Source organism: Aspergillus lucknowensis (assembly GCF_044049455.1).
Source record: "Aspergillus lucknowensis strain CBS 449.75 chromosome Unknown BJX67scaffold_31, whole genome shotgun sequence".
NCBI lineage: Eukaryota > Fungi > Ascomycota > Eurotiomycetes > Eurotiales > Aspergillaceae > Aspergillus > Aspergillus lucknowensis.
Window position 1 is genome coordinate 111,564 of NW_027263575.1, and position 15,401 is coordinate 126,964.

Below are 15,401 nucleotides of genomic sequence, written 5' to 3' on the forward strand. Positions count from 1 at the left end.
AAGACAGATCACTATCTCCATTTATTATTGTCTTGACCTTCCCGTCCCGCTCTTCCTACCAGAACCTTCATCCATCAGTATATCCTCACCACCACATTCTTTCTCCACTCACCTGTTCTCCTGTATCTTCTGCCACTGCTCTCGCCACCATCTCAACCCTACCGAGATTCCTCTTTCCATCCCTGTCTGTTGTCTGAGTCTCTTGTTTCAACTATCAGTTGATAGCAAGGCTGCGTGTCTCACTTGCTTTCCGAGCTCCTTCCGGATTATCGCAGTTCACTGCTGGGCACCTGGTTAAGGGGCATCAAATGCGCGTCTTCCGCCAGCAAAGAACTCTGATAAATCTTCTCTCTCCGGCTTCTCTCCAAAATCGGTCCATTTTCCCATTCATCTGAGTTCTCAACAAATCCAGTCTCCTGCCGCTCTCAAGCAGAGATACCCCGGCGGAAATAACTCTCCAAATCCACCCCGCTGCTTAATCCTGGGAAACTTAGAGGAAGACCTCTCATTTCCTCCTGGTCAATCAATCTCGTGGAATATCTAACGCCCACGACCTTCTCCAGCAAGACGAACAATGACTGCTGGCACAGGCCGATCGCTTCGCAGCCATCCGCCTTCGCCGCCTCAGTCACAAGACAGTGACTTAGCTTCTGAGGCATCCCAAGGGCCTTCCGGTCTGTACCACGCGATGTACGGAAGCGAAGGGGCTTATGGAGCTGCCGGGCAAGCCAACGATATCTCTTTTGACAGCCAAAGTTCATTATCAATTGTGAGTGCTTCAGCAGCAAAGAAACCTGACCCCACAACGCTAATGCCGTCCCGTAGACCCTGCAATATGGCCCGACGAGTGACTATTCTCAAAACGCATCCTTAACCTCTGTAAGGACCCTGCTCGTTGCTATCCATCGATTAGTGTGACTTTGCCGTGTCTAATGAAAACATAGATGGAACCAAACGGTCTTGGGCCGCATACGCCACCAGTCTCTGATGACAATGGCATCTCTGACAGTGTTGATTCTATCGCAGCTCGGTGGAGTCCGCCCTCACAGAGACGGATACTCTCGAGGCCGAGCGTGGCGAGATCGCCCAAACAACGACGGAGGACAAAAAGAACCAGGGATAGGGATGGACGAACAATTCTACCGGGTCCCTTGAGTGAGATAACAAAGCATCTGACCCATGTCCCAATCAAGGACATGGATGAGTTCGTGCATCGTTCGATCGAAGAGCGCCGACTGGAGGTGGCCAAGAAAAATGGGAAGGTCGCCAGGCCGATGAATTCGTTCATGCTCTATAGATCAGCGTACGCTGACCGGACCAAAGCGTGGTTCGATCAGAACAACCATCAGGTGGTGTCGGAAGTGACCGGCGACAGTTGGAGTCATGAAACGCCAGCAATCCGGCAGAAGTATACACGACTAGCGAGCATCGAAAAGCAAAACCATCTTCTCGCACATCCTGGCTACAAATTTACACCCGCAAAGGATCGGAGGAGGCGTCAAGGTTCCGACGATTCTGGTTTCCTCGGTGACCATCGAAACACTCCCGACCTCGACAGCATTGGGGCAAACAGCAGCCGCTCGACTCCATTTGACACATTGGACCATGGCTTGCCAAACGACGGGTACTTCCCTTCTTCATGGCCCACAAGCAACCCCAACAGGTCTCTTTCGGGGATAATGCTCTCCTCCGGTCCGTCTCAGTATACTCAGCCAACTGCTAACCCGACCCTCTTGGGATACAACGTGGAAGACGTACATGCACGGTTGGGCAGTGTGGATGCGGACGAGATCCAGTACTCGTCGTCGACGACCCTGGCTGGACTGCCTGGAGCGGCCCACCATGACCTCATCCAACCGCAAACCCAACAGCTGACAGTATCGGAACACGGCCAGCTTGACCCTCAATTGTTGGGCTTTTCCGGCGCTCCTGCAAACTTAGACGGTGGGAGCCAACTCTACGGAAGCTCCCACTACTCCATGTGGCAGGAATCACCCGGTCAAAACAGCTATGTTCCGGTCCCCACATCCATGGATCCCGGGGCAATGCCCTATGCTGGTGCATCGTCCTTCCAACCGGGGATGCAGAGTCTAGGGGATGGCCGCGGAGCATGGGGCCCGAGCCAGGGAAACACCTTCGACGCTGCTGGTGGTGAATTTGATACCTTTTTCAACGACTCTGTGGGATACTAATCAACATATTTCCTTCTCTTTGAACCACGTTTAATGAGGCTGAACATCATGAGCTGAATGAACCCGCTTAACTGTGGTATATGCGTCGGCTTATCTGCTTTTCACTGGGTTGGCTCTCTGCTTGAAAGTATGGTGTCGTGGCATAAGAATCCAGGAGGACGGCCGCTTGGGCGGTGTTTGTCTCGAGACTGACGGGGTTTGCTTTTAACGTCTCCTTCCTCCAATTTGTTATTTTATTACTTGGTTGTAGTTACCCGTCAGTCATTTCTGTATTTGGGTGCAGGACTGCTGCAACCGACTGTCGTTACGGTTGGTTGGTAATTATCATAGACTTCACTCGGTTTGCGGCATGATGGTAGAGATCCTCCTAGGTTAAATTAAAGCACCTTTTTTTTTTGGAAATACTCTCTCACACAACGTTTCTCTACCGGTATATCCACCCAGACTTGCCTTGGTAATATTGAGTCTGAAGCGGTAACCAGCTGATCGCATGGAGGTGTCGATTTCCTGCATCAACATGAGACTCCATCAGACCTTATTCTCGTCATTGCGATCAAAATCCGATAGGCTAAATGCTTTGCACCAGTGACGATGCTTGGAAAGGGCGACTAGTAGGGCTATGCGGGTAGTGACGATGGTTCAAGAATCCGAGGCGACGAAACTCCGAGAAAATACCTGCGCAAGAACGAAAGGAAGTGAGTTCAAGTTGTTGTGCCCTATCACGTGGGCAGCTTCTAAAGCTGCAAGACTTGGGGGAAACCCAAGCCCAAATCAGACAATGACCCCCAGGGGGCCCTCGACAACGCCAAATTCCCTACCGGAAGGGCCACAACACGCTCAGGAATTCAGGCTTCTCGGTTCAGTTCGTGGACCCCAATTGTGTCTCACCCAGACCCCACGCCCATCAAGACGGTTCCCAGCGTTCACCCGCACGCCCTCAACATTGTTTCCAGCCGCCTCCCTTGAGCACACACCATGTACGGAGAACTAGGGAACAAACTCGTATGTTCAAAATACCCTGCACACCCCACCGAAAGCGCCTTCTAAGATTTGCCTAGGTCCAGCATGCCAAACGCACCCAATCACTCGCCCATCTCCCGCCCTACCAAACCGAACTCGTCCGCACAGTTGCCCGCGAAGTCCAAGATCTCGACCGCGACCTCGCTCACCTTCTCGCTCCCTTCGAGGGGAGCTTCAATCCGTCCCAAGAGCCGGCGGTCGCATGCGCACTACTGGTCGACCATCTCTGCATTCGGCGCAACAAGCGCTGTCTCCTCGCCTACCATCGCGTCCGTACGGAGAAACTAGAGGAGCTATGCTGGAAGGGTATTGATGTACTGGAGGAGCAGGCACCACCATCGGGCGGTGGTACGGAAGCAGGGCAAGGAGTACAGGGGGTGATGAGTTCGCAGAGTGGGAATCAGAGCTCGCTGAGTCCCGAGGAAGAGGAGTATTTTCGGCTGTATAGTGATATGCTTGCGACGTATAAGGGGCAGTGGACGGATATCGATCTTACGGGGAGCCTAGAGCCGCCGAAGGATTTGTTTATAGATGTCAGGGTATTGAGGGACGCAGGGGAGATTCAGACGGAGTATGGGTATGTTTCTCCTCGTTTCCCTGGACTGGAAAAGGTCGGGCTGGGCTAACGGAGAGCAGGGTCATCAATTTGACGAAGAATAGTCAGCTCTATGTGCGACATGGTGACGTAGAGCGACTGATTGCTCAGGGGTTTCTGGAGCGATTGAGCTAATTGTTTGATGGTTATTTGCTTTGTGATACCCGATGTTTGTGTGTCTAACGTTCTCCACGCCTACTATCTTGATTAGAATAGACGAGACCCTACGTTCGATCCTGTGAGGTTGCATCCAGTAAACCAAGCGTCAAGTAGTATTTAACTCATCAGAATTGTGATGGATGGATTTTCATAACTCACCGATCCTGACCTCTCGGCTGACTCCGTCAGTGGACGAGTTAATGCAGCAGAACGCAAGTGCGACGTTTTCGCTGCACCCTATCGGCCGATCTCCGAAAGCGTCGCGACGGCCACGATCTGAGCTTCGAGCTTCAACTTCCTCTCATCAACTCTTCGAAGCTCCGGGATTCCACTTTGATTCTCTTTCCTTCAATCTGACGATGAATTCCTGTTCCTCGCCAGAGCGTTAGACCGGGTCTAAGTGGACCCCTCCAAAGCCCAGAATCCGCCCATGATAAGACTTTTTAGTCAATTTGTCGATAAGAACAGCAACGGGCTTGGAATCGACTCTTCCATCCTCCGTCGCCTGCATCCATCGCCCCAGTTCCATCCTCCTCTCCCATGTCGTCGCGTGCACGCCTCTCCCGGCTCGTCTCTTCTCCCGTAAGGCGATGCCCATTGTTGTTTTCGCCATAAGTCTTGCGTCATCGACCACCTCTGGCCACCGCCCACGCCGCGAGAGCTCTTGAACCACGCAAACTACTAGTAATTTCTCGAGTGGATTACGAGTTAATCCCCTTGCAACGATGGGTGTCCTGGGTCGTCGACAGCGCGGGGACTCGCGCGCCTCCCACTCTGGACCAGTTTCCGCAGACCACATTGCTCCAGACACGGTTGATACTCTGGCGGAGCCAAGTAGCTTCCCCCGCGGACTGGGGTCTGAGCGGATAGTTACTGGCGGGACAAGTTACAGGACGCCGAGCCGGTCTTTCCATCACCGCTCGTTCCACAACGCTTCTGGTAGAAGAGCTCTTGTCAATTGGCTAGCACTGGTTACTGACAGAGCTGTCTAGATCCAGCACATTACTCCTCTGATGGCCTTCGAGAACAGACTGCCGAATTGGCCTCGCGCGCCTTGCCACAGGAACTGAGAAACCTGCCCCCAACCATGAATATCTTTCAACCAACAGACCGCCCAAGTAATTTGGAAGCTCTGTCCTCGTCCAGTGAACATTCGGCCAACCTAATGAAGGTAGCTGAAATACGTCCGGGGCCCGGAGGGCATTCTCCCGGTTCGTCGGTGTTAACGGCTATGATCCGTGACCCGTCTTCTAGTCACAATAGAAAATCAAAAAAGAGTGCCAAAGCCTTGAATGGATCGAGTGAGCATACAACGGTTACAATATCCACTCCAGATGATGCAGAAGAAGCGGATACCAGCACGGAGCGGACATCTCTACTGACCAAACGACCCTCTTCGAAAAAATCCAGGAGCTACGGGGTAGCTAGTGATGTGGAGGGCCAGGTGTATTCGCCGAAAGAGATATCTGGCGCTCTTCCAAGAGCCCTTTCGAAGCTCTCGATGACATTCGAAATATTAGTTCATCCAAAAGCTTGGGATGGCCGAACCGTATGGCGACAAGGCATTATACATCCACTCAGCCTGCTACCCTCGGTATTTCTCGGTCTTCTACTTAACATCCTGGATGCTCTGTCATACGGCATGATCCTGTTTCCATTGGGCGAGTCGATATTTTCGGATCTCGGATCTGACGGTATCTCCATGTTCTACGTCAGTACGATCATTTCTCAACTGGTTTTCTCTTGCGGAGGCTCGATATTCCGTGGAGGAATTGGAAGCGAGATGATCGAGGTCGTACCGTTCTTCCATCAGATGGCGTTTACGATATTGCACCGTGTTGGTGAGGACAATCCCAAATCCGTTATAGCTACTACAATCCTAGCATTTTCCGTCAGCTCTGTTCTCACAGGCCTGGTGTTCTTCTTGATGGGTACCTGCAAGATCGGTTCTCTCATTGGATTTTTCCCCCGGCATATCCTGATTGGGTGCATTGGAGGCGTAGGATTTTTCCTTATCCTGACAGGCCTCGAGGTATCAGCTCGATTACCTGGGTCTTTTGAGTTTAATATCCCAACTATGCAGGAGCTTTTCCGCTTGGGTACAGTTCCTCTTTGGATAACGCCTTTGTCGCTTGCAATTGGTCTTCTCGTTCTCAAGCGTTTTGTCAGATCTAACTTTTTAGTTGGCGCCTACTTCATTGTTGTTGCCCTGATTTTTTATATCATCAAGTTCATCGCCCGCATACCTTTGATGTCCTTACGGAATAGCGGCTGGGTGTTTGATGCGCCTTCGGCTTCTAATCCGTGGTACCACTTCTATACCCTCTATGGTGAGTGTTTCCCGACTATTCTTGCCTTCTTGCCGCCGCCGGGCACAAGGTCCCATCCTTCATTGACTTCCACTCACGTAGCTGAATGGGACCCATTTTGCCTCCCTTATATTTGCCGTCGACTAACGTTTCTAGACTTTGCTGCCGTCGATTGGCCTGCTTTTATCGACACCGTTCCCGCAATGTTTGCACTCACATTCTTTGGAGTACTTCACGTTCCCATCAACGTTCCGGCTCTAGGCATTTCGACCGGGGAAGACAATTTGAACGTTGACCGCGAATTGATAGCTCACGGCGTCACAAATGCCCTGTCTGGATTTGCCGGCAGTATTCAGGTAGAGTCACAGGAAACATTGAGGAAGTGATCTATTCTAACCCACCGCTAGAATTACCTCGTGTACACCAACAGTTTACTTTTCATCGACAGTGGTGGCAATTCCCGCCTAGCCGGTGTTATGCTTGCCGGAGCTACTGCAGGTGTTATGGTAGTTGGCCCTGTCATAATCGGGTTCATTCCCGTCATGGTTGTGGGAGCTCTTATATTCCTGCTCGGGATTGAGTTGATGGGGGAGGCACTTGTAGACACTTGGGGAAAGCTACATCGACACGAGTACTTGACGGTGAGGCCTCTTTCCTTCGGTTTCTCGGCTCTAGCTTACGTTTCAGGTTGTCATTATTGTCGCAACTATGGGTATCTGGGACTTTGTCGCTGGTATTCTCGTTGGTATTATCCTAGCCTGCTTGAGTTTTGTTGTTCAGACGTCCCGGAAGTCCGCCATCCGCGCAACTTACTCAGGCAAAATTGCCGGTTCTACAGTTCGCCGGCCCCCTATTCAGCACCGCTACCTGAAAGAGGCTGGGCGGCAGACCCTGATCCTCAAACTCGGCGGCTATTTGTTCTTCGGGACGATTGTGGACGTTGAAAACACCATGCGAGGGCTCATTGAAGAGGACGCATTCAGTAGACTTCCGATAAGATTCATTATCTTAGATCTTTCTCGGGTTTATGGTGTCGACTTTTCTGCGGCGGAAGCTTTTACTCGCATCAACCGAATCTTGAAAAAGAGGAATGTGCAGATGACGATTTCTGGCCTTGATGTGGAAGGGGATGTCGGGAAAAGCCTCCAGAATGTTGGTCTGTTCCAGCCGGAGTTCGGAGTTCGAATATACGAAGACCTGAATTCAGCGCTGGAATACTGTGAAAACGAGTATCTCAATGTCTTCTACAGCCACCGTGAAGCGCTGCTGCAGCGGAAGACGACTTCGCAAAATCTGGAGGTGCCAGCATCCCAACACCACCCCCCGCTAGCGGAAGGAGTTGTCGGTTCCCCTCGCCACCAAGACCTCCAGCGAGCGGCTACGACGACGCTCCGCGAAGACGAAACTGCGGTCATCGTTCCAGCAGCGTGGTCGGCAATGCGCCAACCACTGCCCCTTCTCCTTCAGACTTTCCAGGGCCTGACCTCGCGAAACGAAGATTTCTGGTTTTCGGCTTGCCCGTATTTCGTCCGCGAGAGCTATGCAGCGGGAACCGCCCTTTTTCAAGAGGGCGATATCCCCAATGCATTTTACCTTCTGGAGTCGGGGATGCTCCGGGCAGAGTACGAGCTACCCCAGGGTCGGTACTTTGAGCTGATCGTCGCTGGACGGCCGTGTGGAGAGCTACCCTTCTTCAGCGAGACGCGGCGGACAGCGACTGTCAAAGCCGAGCAGGACTGCGTTACGTGGAGCCTTAATGCGAAGAATTGGAAGGCACTGCAGGAGCGAGAGCCGGATATTGCACGAGAGCTCTTGACGGTTAGCTTGAAGCTGACGACGGAGCGGATGGATAGCATTACTTCGTGAGTGGCTCCCCGCACCCGACTATCATTCGCCGACTGACCTTCCTGGTTCTAGTTATGTACTTACTATGGCGGCGTGACGAGACTCTCGAGTTTGTTTGTGATGGGCGGGGATTTATGATGTTCTTAACCTTTTTCCCGGCTCTCAGAATACACGGACGGAGGACACATTGTTGTTAAGACTCGATGCCTCGTGCATTGGTTGGAGACTTCACCCTCTCTCCGCCTGGAGGGAGTTCTGCATTAAGTTACAGAAAGGACAAGACGGCCGAAACCGACATTCAGCTTTACCCCTCCACATTTTGGTAGAGGGGTGCTTCGGTATGACCGACTTTAATGGCGACATCGCAGGGCCCCAATTTTGAATCACGCGTCGAGACACAAGAGCCCAAATATTGAATCTTATTCATGGCCGAAGGAAGAGACGACAGGATCTCGATTGGGCCTGCTTCGCGCAATAAGTTTGGTAATTCGTTGGATCACGGAAGTTCGACGCTGTATCACGTGAGAGCGACGAAGGTGAGACGAAGAAAATGCAAGGCGATAAGCACCAAGAGCAACGGCAGATATCCTTCTGCCTTGTTCGGTTGGCGCGCTAGGGCTGGACTGGTCGTAGCAGCAGATGAGCATGCACGAGGATCAATTTGGATTGTTGATGATTTGATCCGTTGGGGCCATTGCGAGTTAGTTGCCCAGGTTGATTGCCGAGTTAACCTAACATCCTGAAGTTAATTAAGACTGCCGACTGAAAAAAAGAAGATTAATTATTCAGAATGAATGAGGCTCCGTTGAGGGCAAGCGAGCGCGTGAGGGGTTGGTTGATTTGATGGTCGTCTTGTCCTCATAATGATGATGATTGCAGGAGTCACCAGCCAGGGTCTGTGCCGTCTGGGCCGAGAGTCAGTGGGGAGCGGGAGGGAGGGGATATCACTGGCATTTGGTCTTCATCTTGACATTGGAAGGTTCTATTTTGAAGATGCGCTGAGCGAGAGAACTGCTGTTCTCGGGTACCGTGCCTTTGTACTCCGTCAGCTGCAGAGGGACGTGGAGTCTACTGGCCCTGTCCTTGGACTGGTGATGGCGAAATACAATGCCGAAGTGGACCTGCGCCCTGAGTTACATCGATATGGCGTTTTCGGCTTCATCGGGAACCTGGAATGCCGAAAATGGGAGAAGAGAGTATTTAGTGCAAGATGAGACAACACGAGCGGAGAATGACCGAAAATTTCCGACAGCGAGAGAGAAGTCAAGAAAATTGGACTCAGAAAGCTGGAAGCGATGGACATTGGAGCATGGCTCGAAAGGGATCATCAGATCGACGGGGGTTTCATTGGTCGGTGGCTCTGCCCATTGAGTGATGGGACCGAGACTGTGAAAAGGGGGTGGATCCGAAACATGGCACTCTTTGAGTGGTTTTGAGCTGAAGCGTTGAAGGACAACATAATTGTGGACAATAATGTGGTTCAAACATGTTGACGGCATGAGGAAGGGAAGACCTCTCTCGTGAGGATGTGCAATGGAAAAGCAGTCTGGGCATGAATGTTGTCTCGAAGTTGGGCTGCAGACGCGCGTGTGGGGCTGCGATGACTGCTCTTTATTGTTCAATTGACAGGCTCCTCCGGAGGACAACCGTGCGCTTCAAGACGACGGAGGACGAGAGACACAGGCACGACATCTTGGTGGCCATGAGTTTGTGCTGTTTGACGGCATCAACGTCAACTGTCACGGATTGCCGACGATACTGGTGATGGAGGGTGTCCTTGTTTGCTGGTTGGCCGAATAACAGGCCTGCTGGCAGTCATGGGATGTTTCGAGTCGCGTGGACAAGAAGCAGCCGTTGCCCTCTGATTCCCGTCCCTGTGCTGATTCAGCTGACGACGATGGGCGAGATTATCGAACAATTGGGCGGCTGTCGTGATCTTCACCTGGGTCTTCGTCTTGCAAGGAAAGCAGCTAACTGCCTATTGTGGTTGGTGCGCGCCAGGACCAGAACCAGAGTCTTTGAACCTTTGGAACCGAGCCATTCTTACGGGTTAAATTTGGTCGGTGATCATGCAACCGCATCGGTTTCCGAATCCTGGAGAGGGGAAAAATATAGAGAGAGATCATAGACCGTGGGAGAGACCGACTTCCTTCAAAATCAGCGCCGTCATCGACTCCAGACGAGGAGCTGTTGGCGCTTGGAGAACCAAGAAGCTGGAGTCACAGGGATCAGGAGAAGGCGTCCATGGGCGATGGATCCCAAGCAAAATCCGTGGCTGGATCCACTGCTGGAGCACCTGACTGCCTTTTTTTGCGACGTTCCCTCTCGTCGTTGCTCTTCCTGCTCGTGTCCTGTCCTGATGAGGGGTTTTTGATCCGAAAACCTACGGCTCTGTGTCTGCAGAACATCAAGAATTTACTGTTGTTCCATATGAGCTCCCGTGCAAAGGCGTCGAGCTACTTCTTGTTGGGGGAGAATTAAGGGCCTGGACTAGACCGTTTAAGCTGCACGGCCGGTTGAACCTCTGGAAGCTGGGTCAGTGGCCAAGCTCCTGGTGCAAGTTCTCTCACCTCTCAGGAGAAGGAAGTCCATGTCGCACTGACAAACTTTTCACCAATCCGAGATCCCAAAACCTGCTCCCTTTGCCTTGCGAACCAAGGACGAGAAAGCTGCATCCATGTTCTCTGACTGGGAGACGTTCCCCCTTCGAGAGCCACCAGAGCAAAATTAACCAGAAACTCCTCCTCCTTTAGTGTTGTTTTTGGAGCGCCGCCCTGCAGCTCTTTTCCCGAATCGGCAATCTGCCCACCCTCCCGTCCTTTCAGACTCTCCTTTTGGCTCCTTTCGAACCAACCCCTGCTCCTGCTCGGCCACTCTGCCTTTGGCTCGCCTGCGTTTTTCTTCCTCCTTCTTCCCCTCTTCTTCTCCTTCTCCTTCTCTTCCTTTTCTTCACTCCCATCCTGCTACTACAAACCCCTGTGCTTCGCTCCCCCCCCTTTTCCATCTACCTTTGTCCCATTCTCGTTGTGATACCCGAGCTCTTCTGGCCCTGCGCTGAGGTTGCTCCTGTTTCTTTCTGTTGAGATACCCCCTGAGATACCCAGCTCGACGTGACTCCATTTGCGAAGCTTCCTCTAGCTTCTCTACGAATTTATTTAATCCATTATACCCACTATAATTACCTCTTTAATTCACTATCGACATCATGTCTGAGGCCCAGAAGCCCGTCGAGGAGACCCCGGTGGCCGCCCCTGCTACCACCGAAACCCCTGCCGCCGCTGCCACTGAGACTCCGGCTGCCACCGAGACTCCAGCTGCGGAACCTCCCAAGGAAACCGCTGCTGAGACCACTGAGGCTGCAGCTGCTCCCGCTACTGAGGCTCCTACCGAAGAATCCAAGGCTGACGCCCCTGCTGAGGCTCCCAAGGAAGAGCCAAAGGAGGTTACCCCCGCCTCCGAGGGCAGCCTCGGCTACAAGGCTCCCGGTCTGGTCAAGTAAGATTCTATCATACGTGGAAATGCGGCAAGATGCTGACGAACGTAACCTAAAGGAGCCTCCGCTTCGCGAAGCGCTTCTTCTACTTCAACGACGAGGCTGTGGAGGCCAAGCAGCTCTCCGTCTACCGCGCAAACGAGAAGCCTGCTGTCGCTAACCCTGTTGTTGCCTGGGCTAGCCAGACCGGCAAGGGCCTGCTGTTCTTCACCAAGCGCTCTGAGGACAAGGCTACCCCCGCTGGAATCATCAGCTTGGTTAGTACTTTAGTTTGTAGGAATTGGGGACCAGTTCCGCTAACATACAAACAGGCGGACATCACCGATGTCACCAAAGAGGGTTCCACGGAGTTCCTTTTCAAGCTGAACGGCCACAAGCACGCTTTCCAAGCCTCTAGCACCACCGAGCGTGACAGCTGGATTGCCGCTATCGAGGCCAAATCCAGTGAAGCTAAGGCCGAGAAGGAGACCATCACCTCCAGCGAGGGCTACAAGGCTGAGCTCGAGAAGCTCACAAAGCCCGTCGTCGAGGCCGCTAAGAAGCCTACTGAACCTAAGCAGGACGCCAAGGAGGAAGACACGAAGAAGGAAGAGGAAGCTCCCGCTGCTGCCGCTACTACTGAAGAGACCAAGGACAAGGACACCAAGGACCGCTCCCGCTCACGCAAGAGGACGTCTATCTTCGGATCTCTCCTGGGTAAGAAGGAAGAGTCCGAGAAGAAGGAAGAGAAGGAGGAGACAAAGACGGAGGAAACCGCTGCTACCACTGAGACGCCGGCCGAGACTCCCGCCGCCGAGAACTCGACTGCTGCGGAGACTCCCGCCACTGAAACCGCTGCTGCACCAGCTGAGACCGAAGACAAGAAAGAGGAGAAGAAGGAAGAGGGTGAACAAGCTGCCCCCGCCAAGTCGAAGCGCTCTTCCATCTTCGGTAACTTCTTGCAAAAGGTTACCGGCCCCTCTCACGAGAAGTCCGAGAAGGAAGCTTCGGCTCCTGCTGAGACTACTCCCGTTGCCAGCACTGCCCCGCAGCTTGACAACCCCGTCGAGGAAGCTTCTAAGCCCATTGAGCCTGAGAGCGTGACTGCTGCCCCTGAGGTCGAGGCCGCTAAGGACACCGCTCCGGCCGAGGCCGCCACTGGCGAGTCTGCCGCTGGTACCACCAAGGACAAGCGCCGTACTTCCTTCTTCGCCAACTTCGGCAAGAAGAAGGGTGACTCTGATACCGAGGCCGCTGATGGTGAGACCAAGCCCAAGGGCAACAAGGCCGGTGGCCTTTTCCGCAGGGTCAGCAAGGCAGTGAAGCCCGAGCCCAAGGAGCCTGCTACCACTGAGGGTGAGACCAAGGCCGACAAGACTGAGCCTGTTCCCGAGGCTACCCCTGCTGAGGAGGGCTCCAAACCAGCTGATGCTCCTGCCACCGAGGAGGCTAAGCCTGCTGTTGCCTCCACCTCCACTCCTGTTCAGGCGGCCGCATGAAGTTCACCAAGGTCGGTCGAATTTGAGAAATGGTGGGATCAACGCTATATGCTTTCGAACACTTGTGCTTCATGATAAATCACCCCTTCTTTTAAGATGGAAAAGCAACAAGAAAACGAGAACGTACGAAAAAAAAAATCCTCGCATTATCTTGAGCCCAACTTTGGAAACTTCATTTTTTTTTCCTCTAGCTTAATGACGCACTGTCGCCCCTCTCTCGTTGTCTTCGCTTCCGCTTGGAGGCTGGCTACTTGATTCTGAGCGTCAATGATACCCTCTGCTTTGACGGTCGTTTTCCAGTGAGTGCTATAGTGTTCGATCCCGACTCCAGGTACCACAGTTCACTCGTTTATGATATCCGACCTCTCAGGGATACCCCTTTTTGCCTGCGAGGTCATGCTCTGCACCGTCCGGACTAGATTGATACCATTTGCTGTTCTTTGCTTTGCGAGGTGATTGCCGCGGCCATTTGATGCACTGTCTCGATACCCGGTTGGGGGAAGGGTGATCTGTTTGTCGGATGGTTTGTGAATCTGTTTATCTTGGATCCTCGACTCGACTCAATTTGACCACTTGAATGACCGCCATGCTTAACATGGTTGGCTCATGCCCGATTAGCACAGCTTAGGTAATATGTAATAGAATCAATGCACTGTTTCATAATTCACGACATTCGTGTGAAGATCACTGAGTGGGCTTCCTGGCGCGTTGTGTACATGATAAAGGTTGCCGCTGGTGGGCGAATCCTCAGTGACAAGGCGAAGACTGAAAAGACCAGGTCCTCGTCTATCTGGAAGTTCGGGTGGTGGTCTGTCCTCGCGTGTTGTGGGAATATTTTCCGATGCTGAGCAACATTGCGGCATGTTTTCTGCCTTCATGATCAGGCCGCATATCGCGCAGCATCCCAAAACAGTTGCCAGTATGGAACACAATTTCACGTTTTCGATAAGGCATTGTGGGAGAAGAGTGCAAGACGATTTTATATTATTGTTTCCCGGAAAACTCTGGACTCCCTCGATGTGGATGATTCCGACTTCTTGCCGTGGATTCCCAAATTTTGAAGGCAAGACGGCCTCGCTGGAAGCGAATTCCTCCTGCTTTGGAGGGCATCGTCTCCGCTCCGTCCTGTGAACCTGGGATTCCCTCTTCCGAAAAGCTTCACTCCAGGAAAGTCAACGCAGAAGGCTTTGAGACATCTGGAGTTAGCGAGAAAACCCGAAACGGACAATCCGTCTGGCCCGTGGTGGATTCGACAGACGAACAACCACGTTCCCCAAATTTGGATCTTCAGGAGCCGTGTCCAATCAATCTGAGGGAATTGGCGCAACCAAAAATCTCCATTTTGAAGTCAGATGGACAGTCCTTCAACATCAGTCGGCGGGAAAACCCGGTTGTGGGCGCAATTGGAATGCAGGTGTACGCCCTTCGGCCACGCCAACCAAGACGGTGTTCAACGGCGGGGAGCGAAACGGGGAAGTGATCTCCACAGCTGAAGAGGAAGAGAACTTTTTCTTCTTTCTTTCCTCCCACAGATTTTCAGGACAGGCTGATTTCTGTGACGACTTAAATTTCCTTTTGGAGCAGCGTCGCATCTGTCGAGTTCGTATCCAGGCAGTGCGTGGAGAGGGGATTGGGGCTGAGCCTTCTGCCTCACTCCATCTGCAAAGGGTCGAGAGCCCGAGGAGGCTGTGCAATTCTTGAAACAGGATATTGATTGGTCAATGGGCGCGAAGAACCCAGAAACTTGTGCCGATACGAGCAGGCATTGCAGGCAGCGATGGTTTGTCATCAACCACGACAAAAACAGTGCAGAGAAAAGTGTGATTTTGTGAGCCTTTTTGGTGCCTGGGGCGATTGTGGGCCCACTTTTGACAGAATTTCACCAATTAGAACCTTGAACTGTCCTATGACTCACAACTGCTGACCGTGGAGATTGCGCTAGTCCAGGTAAAGTAAGCTCAACAGACGGAGAAATCAAGCACCTTGATTGGCGGAAGCGCTCACACACGACGCACAACGGCTGTGGTTAAAAAGGTGCCTGATTCCCCATTGTTGCCTGGGTTTTTTTCCTCCTTTTTCTTCTCTCTTTATCGTCCACCCTCTTTTCTCAACACAGCTTTCATATCTCAACACGACCTAGCCGTTCACCTTTATCTTTATCACGATACCATCTCAAATTAACCAGTTTCCATCTCACTGTCCATTTCACAATGGACTGCTAAGTGCACCCCCCGCTGCCAGCTCGTCTTTCTCAGCCGAGACAGACACCATAGATCCTCAACGGACGACGTCTTCAAATCCCCCCTCTAT

General features: G+C 52.4%; 4 protein-coding genes across 4 annotated transcripts; all 4 read left to right on the forward strand.

Annotated features, from left to right (window-relative positions):
• Nucleotides 1–305: 305 nt before the first annotated feature.
• Nucleotides 306–2,476, forward strand: BJX67DRAFT_176212 (HMG-box domain-containing protein). Its single transcript, XM_071025136.1, has 3 exons — nucleotides 306–769; nucleotides 826–879; nucleotides 945–2,476. Exons 1-3 carry the CDS (start codon nucleotides 575–577, stop codon nucleotides 2,190–2,192), a joined length of 1,497 nt encoding a protein of 498 aa, XP_070884483.1. The 5' UTR covers nucleotides 306–574; the 3' UTR covers nucleotides 2,193–2,476.
• A 469-nt stretch (nucleotides 2,477–2,945) lies between these two features.
• BJX67DRAFT_358139 (DNA replication protein PSF1) lies at nucleotides 2,946–4,048 on the forward strand. Its single transcript, XM_071029551.1, has 3 exons — nucleotides 2,946–3,194; nucleotides 3,251–3,789; nucleotides 3,849–4,048. The coding sequence occupies exons 1-3, from the start codon at nucleotides 3,168–3,170 to the stop codon at nucleotides 3,940–3,942; spliced, it is 660 nt and encodes a 219-aa protein (XP_070884484.1). The 5' UTR covers nucleotides 2,946–3,167; the 3' UTR covers nucleotides 3,943–4,048.
• A 475-nt stretch (nucleotides 4,049–4,523) lies between these two features.
• Nucleotides 4,524–8,340, forward strand: BJX67DRAFT_176257 (sulfate transporter family protein). The gene is made up of 5 exons (XM_071025137.1): nucleotides 4,524–4,905; nucleotides 4,959–6,296; nucleotides 6,432–6,631; nucleotides 6,683–6,916; nucleotides 6,963–8,340. Exons 1-5 carry the CDS (start codon nucleotides 4,692–4,694, stop codon nucleotides 8,139–8,141), a joined length of 3,165 nt encoding a protein of 1,054 aa, XP_070884485.1. The 5' UTR covers nucleotides 4,524–4,691; the 3' UTR covers nucleotides 8,142–8,340.
• A 2,885-nt stretch (nucleotides 8,341–11,225) lies between these two features.
• On the forward strand, nucleotides 11,226–13,522 carry BJX67DRAFT_176459 (uncharacterized protein). Its single transcript, XM_071025139.1, has 3 exons — nucleotides 11,226–11,615; nucleotides 11,672–11,870; nucleotides 11,925–13,522. Exons 1-3 carry the CDS (start codon nucleotides 11,326–11,328, stop codon nucleotides 13,089–13,091), a joined length of 1,656 nt encoding a protein of 551 aa, XP_070884486.1. The 5' UTR covers nucleotides 11,226–11,325; the 3' UTR covers nucleotides 13,092–13,522.
• Nucleotides 13,523–15,401: the final 1,879 nt, after the last annotated feature.